At 40.3% G+C, this 6,000-nt stretch overlaps 1 protein-coding gene across 1 annotated transcript; it reads right to left on the bottom strand.

Annotated features, from left to right (window-relative positions):
- Positions 456–1,181, bottom strand: LOC109821375 (magnesium-chelatase subunit ChlH, chloroplastic-like). The gene is given in 2 exon segments (XM_020387565.1): positions 456–1,067; positions 1,143–1,181. Coding segments are annotated over 2 exon segments (651 nt in total).

The raw sequence follows: 6,000 nt of genomic DNA, 5'->3' as shown, positions 1-6,000 counted from the left end.
TGCGTTGATTGTTAAGGTTACGGGTTGCTTGTTAAGGTTATATGTGTTGATTGTTAAGCTTATGGGTTGCTTGTTAAGGTTACGCGTTGCCAAGCGATTTATGTGTAGCTTGTTAAGGTTACACGTTGGTTGTTAATGTTACGGGTTAGTTATTAAGGTTACGCGTTGGTTGTTAAGGTTACAGGTTAGTTGTTAAGGTTACGCGTTGGTTGTTAAGGTTACGCGTTGATTGTTAAGGTTATATGCGTTGGTTATTAAAGTTATGGGTTGCTTGTTAAGGTTATACGCGTTGATTGTTAAGCGTACGGGTTACCTTACGCGTTGATTGTTAAGCGTACGGGTTACTTATTAAGGTTACGCGTTGCCAAGCGATTTACGTGTAGCTTGTTAAGGTTACGGGTAAAACTTATAGCATAATTGTAGACTAACCTATGAGCAATCAAAAACTTATACAGTCAAGAAATTCTCTGATCACTCTCAACCATAATTCCTATTCTATATTTCTTTTTCTTTTGGACAAAATGAAAATGAAGTGTAGCCGGCCTGTATTCGAGGTTAGTCCTCGTATCCAATCTCACAGTCTCTGACAACATCCTCACCTGCGCGTTCGCAGTCGTCGTATCCGCAATGTAGGAGCTCGGCTTCTTCCCGTCCTTCCAGAGGTTCTCCACCAAATTGGTCGGGTCAGAGTCGAAGTAGTGGCTTACGTCGGTCAGCGATATCTCTGATGAGTCCAGGTTTTTGAACATGGCGTCTGTGGTGCTGAGGGCCATTTTGAAGACCTTGCGCTTCTCGGTCATGCCGATGCCTGGAGCGTCACTGTCAAAGGCAAAGGATTTGCGACTAAGGTACATGTCTTGGAGCTATTTCTCGTCATTCTAGGAGGAATTTTCGACGGCAAGGTTAACATTAGAGGAGTAGGAGTCGGAGGCGTTGGAGAAGATACGGGTGGCCGCTTCGCGCATCGACACACTGAGTTTTTCAGCTAGTTGGCGGGTGTGCTTTCTCACGTAGTTTTGCTCTTCGGGCTCATCCAGCTTGGCCACCATCTTCACGGTGGTGGCGAACTCGACGACGACGAGGGGATTGTATGGTTATTATGAATATAATATTAGAGAGAGAATAGGTATTATAGTCTTTACCTGTGTAAAATTCTTGGGCTTTGTGTTTTGGGGGCTCATTGCATAGTTCTTACGAATTTGGGGGTTTTAAGAGCGTTGAAAAAGTCTTGGGGGGCGGGAAGCACGTTTTCATTAGTTTTGGGGGCTAGAAGCATTTTTCCCTTTTTTTAATTAATAAAAGAATGTGTTAGAATTTATTGTAGTCAAATCGACTTCAACAAATACACTACACATCTCTTCAGAACACATCTCTTCAGAACGTCCCGCATGTGAGTGGAGCATCTAAGCTGCACAAGGAGGAATGAAAATATCAAAGATGTCCCCTTATCATCCCATGTGAGGCGTCCCGCCCGCTAGGGGTAGTGCAAACGGTTGGTTGGTCAGATTGGTTTTGATCATTCTGGGTGAAATCGAATTGAACCACGCCAAAGAGTACACGGAACCGAACAAAACTGGACTGTCTCAGTTCGGTTCTGTCGGTTCTTTCAAGTTGGAATGCCCTAACCTTCAAGCAGCGAATGGCAGCCGCGATATCCACAGACACAGAAAATGGAGGCTTTAAGTATCGGGGAAAGATAATAAACAGAAAAATTAATGCAGAAAAAACAAGATGAGGAGGATGATGAATCTTATTTTTAAGTTAGCTATAGTCAGCGCCTCATGAGAGGATAAAAGCCATACCTTGATTTTGAGACTGGGGAATACTTTCTCTATGGGACAAATTTTTGAATTAGACCCTTTAAATCAATCTATTCTTAAAATATTTATCAAATATACATAGTTTCTGTCACATTGATTGAAACAGATCGATTTTGATAAATATTTTAGAAACTAGGTCAATTTTTTTAAAAAAAAATTCATAGAGTCTACAAGTTTGGGAATCTCCTACAGTTGAGCACACAATTTAGCTCTACTGGGTTGCCAATCCCGTGGAGTTCGGAATTTCTTTTCCAAAACCGACCTAAGTTTATTGATATGGCTGAAACTAGGTAGATTTAAATAAATATTTTGCAAATAGAATGAAATTGATAAATTTTTTTTTGAAAAGTTCTATTTCTAAACTTTGTCCTTCTCTATTGCTCTAATTTGATGACAGCTTGCACTTGAGTTGGGTGTTTTTTTTAAAGGCAGATATGGTAACCTAACCAGCCAAGTTCTCAACAACACTCTGTTTCAAAAACAAAGAGACAGAAATAGACCAAAAATAAGAGGAAAAACAGTCAACTAACTGTTTGTGGAAAATTTGTAGTAAAAAGAATGAATGAAATTTGATTTGTATTCTCTCGATCTCGATTACAATTGGATTTCCTGATTACAAAAGAGAGGAGAATTAATCTGGATTCTCCACTTTGTTTAATTTTGGGTTCTTCACGGGGGCGATGGAGTGCCTCACTCGAATGCTCGCGTCGAGTTTACTCTCCGTTGACGATCCGGATGTCTTGATTCACTGAAACGTGGTCTTCTCCTCACGATTTGACGTTGTGAAGAACTCTGAACGAGTTTGAAACTCTATGAAAGAGTTGATTTAACCGAAATCGGTCTATAAGCCAAGGATGAAGAATGCTCCTGTTGCTGATCTCCAAAGCTCCAGTAATTCCCCCCAAAGATCTTTTCTTTGCTGCCAAAAAGAAGGATGAAAGAACCAGCCCCCGAACTAAGCTGATTTCTTAGTTATTTATAAGGGATTAAGGGGTGTAACCGTCCCCTTAATTCGCTCCTAAGTGGGGCTAATGGGATGTAATCGCCCCTTAAATAACTCCTGAATGGAGTTGTGATCCCCTCAGATCGAGGAAAATGGTTTTGAAACCGTTCAGCTCGTGTTTGAACGAGTCAAACACAAAATCTGTATTCTGATGTGAATTCTGCGTTCAAACGCAGTGTCTGGAAGCTTGAACGCAGTGTCTGAAAGCTCGGACGCAGCAGCTGGAAGCTCATTTGGGTGTTTGTTGGAAGCTGCGTTTGGCAACGGATGAAAGCTGCGTTGGTAGCTTTCGGAGGCTGCGTTTGCGGCCGAACATGAGCTGCGTTGGCAGCTGGATCTGAGCTGCGTTTGCAGCGTTTGGAGCTGAATATGAGCTGCGTTTGCAGCCATATTTGACTTGCGTCCGTGGTCGAATTTGTGTTGTGTCTTGATGATGGTACGCGGGGAGGACTTCCATGTCTTGGTTTGAAGAGACCGTCGATTTGTAGTCTCTTTTTGTCAGAGTGTTGCAAAGATCGTCGTTTTGTAATCTTTGCTTTAGCTCTTTGATATGTGAGAGTCGTCAGATTGTAACTCCTGATATTGATTGTGAAGGTTGTTGATTAGAGCTTTCATCAGCTATTGTAAAGGTCGTCAGATTATAACATTCATCGATCTACGTGAAAGTCTTCAAATTGTAGCCTTCTGGAAGTCGTCAGATTGTAACTTCCATCATCGGTGTTTGATGGGGAATCAACTATCTATTGTGATTTTTAGACACCCTACAGAACCCCCTCTAAAGTTTTCAAAAGTTCACGGTTGACTGAGACGAATTTTCGAAATACTTTGGATCTCAACTCTGATCTTGGAGCTTTTGATTCCTTTTCATAAGGAATTATTCTTTGCACCCGCTTCAAATGCATCTTGGTTGAAGGGATTTTCCACACATGACCTATGTGATGATGAGCTTCAAATAGAAACTGTAGCAACGGTACAAGCTACTCATGAGTAAAAGCTATCAAATGTCACGTCACGGCTCACCTCCATTCAGCTGATGAGCCCGCAAACATTCATAGGATTTTTGGCAAACCATCAACCATCAACGGATTTGATAATCCTTTACGGACTACCGTTTGAGTCGGGCTAGCACATGGATTGTCTAAGTCCGTTCCACATGTAACATTGTGCTAAGAGAATGAACCCTCTTAGACTTGATGCTATGATTTTGAATACGTAGATTTTATCGTTATTTCTTCCTGTGTTACTTGAAACACTGAAAGAAAGTTAGAAGCGCCAGAGGTGTAATATTAACTTGGCATGAATTTTTACTTAGAGTGAAATTCAGTAATTTTCTTTATTATCACTAGGATAATTCCAAAAAATATTTAATCCGCTGGGGATTTTATAATGACAACTTGTTATTCTTGTTAAAAAAGGATTAACAAGTTCATTTGGGGGTTTGACTGTTAGAGGTGTGATGTTAACCTAACAGTATTTTTATGGACCTATCGCTCCGTTGACGAGAGTCGATAAGTGGAAAGTGTTACGATCGAAGCAATTTTGAGGACCTATCGCCCTATTGACGAGAGTCGATAAGTGGAAAGTGTTACGATCGGAGCAACTTTGAGAACCTATCGCTCTATTGACGAGAGTCGATAAGTTGATTTTGTCAGAGGTGTGATATTAACATGACAAAAATTTATGTTGCGATAAGAGCAACTTTGTGGACTTATCATCCTATTGATGATGATTGATAATTGGGTTGTCAGAGGTATGATGTTAACGTGACAAGATTGTGTTGCGATGGGAGCAAATTTGTGGACTTATCAACGTGACAGGATTTGTGTTGCGATTGGAGCAACTTTGTGGACTTATCATCCTATTGACGAGGATTGATAAGTGAGTTGTCAGATGTATGATGTTAATGTGACAAGATTGTGTTGCGATTGGAACAACTTTGTGGACTTATCGCTCTATTGGAGAGGATTGATAAGTGGATTGTTAGAGGTTTGGTGTTAACATGACGGGAATTTATTGCGATCGGAGCAACTTTGAGGACTTATCATCCTATTGAAGAGGATTGATAAGTTGATTTTGTCAGAGTTGTGATGTTAACATGACGGGAATTTGTTACGATCAGAGCAACTTTGAGGACTTATCATCCTATTGAAGAGGATTGATAAGTGGATTGTCAGAGGTTTGGTGTTAACATGACGGGAATTTATTACGATCGGAGAAACTTTGAGGACTTATCATCCTATTGAAGAGGATTGATAAGTTGATTTTGTCAGAGGTGTGATATTAACATGACAGAAATTTATGTTGCGATGAGAGCAACTTTGTGGACTTATCATCCTATTGATGAGGATTGATAAGTGGGTTGTTAGAGGTATGATGTTAACGTGACAAGATTGTATTACGATGGGAACAACTTTGTGGACTTATCATCCTATTGACGATGATTGATAAGTGGGTTTTATCAGAGGTTTAGTGTTAACGTGACAAGATTTATGTTGCGATTTGAGCAACTTTGTGGACTTATCATCCTATTGAAGAGGATTGATAAGTTGATTTGTCAGAGGTTTAGTGTTAACGTGACAAGATTTGTGTACTTGTGATTTGAACAAGATTTTGGGGACTAACGTCTCGCTGGGCAGAATTGCTAGGTGAGTTTATCATCAGAAGCGATGAATTTTGATACTAAGATTTTGAAGACTTAGTGTCTTGCTGGGGAAGATTGTGATTTGAGCAATTTTGAGGACCTATCATCCTATTGAAGAGGATTGATAAGTTAATTGTCAGAGGTATATTGTTAACGTGACAAATTGGGAGCGATGCCAACTGAATTCATACTCTGTGAGGATGATGATCGTCAAAAATATAATGTTAACTCGACGATGTGAAAGATTCGTTACTCTTAATCCAGTGGATTTCAAGTAACCAACTCCCAGTCTTGATTAAGACTTAGCAGGGGAATAAAAAGAGATAGACAAGGCACATCGCCTAGTGCGGCACTATCCATGAAGTCGAAATAGAGGCACATCACCTGGTAGGCCATTATCTGATGAGTCTGACTATCAGAGGTAACTGTGATAGTTTTGTGGACCTGCCATCCTATTGAAAAAGATTGGCAAGTTGATGGACTATCAAAGGTAACTGTTAACGTGATAGTTTTTGTGGACCTGCCATCCTATTGAA

This window comes from Asparagus officinalis, chromosome 8 (assembly GCF_001876935.1).
Source record: "Asparagus officinalis chromosome 8, Aspof.V1, whole genome shotgun sequence".
In the NCBI taxonomy this organism is placed as follows: Eukaryota; Viridiplantae; Streptophyta; class Magnoliopsida; order Asparagales; family Asparagaceae; genus Asparagus; species Asparagus officinalis.
Note: the sequence above shows the minus strand (reverse complement) of the source record. Positions and strands in the feature narration are given on the sequence as shown.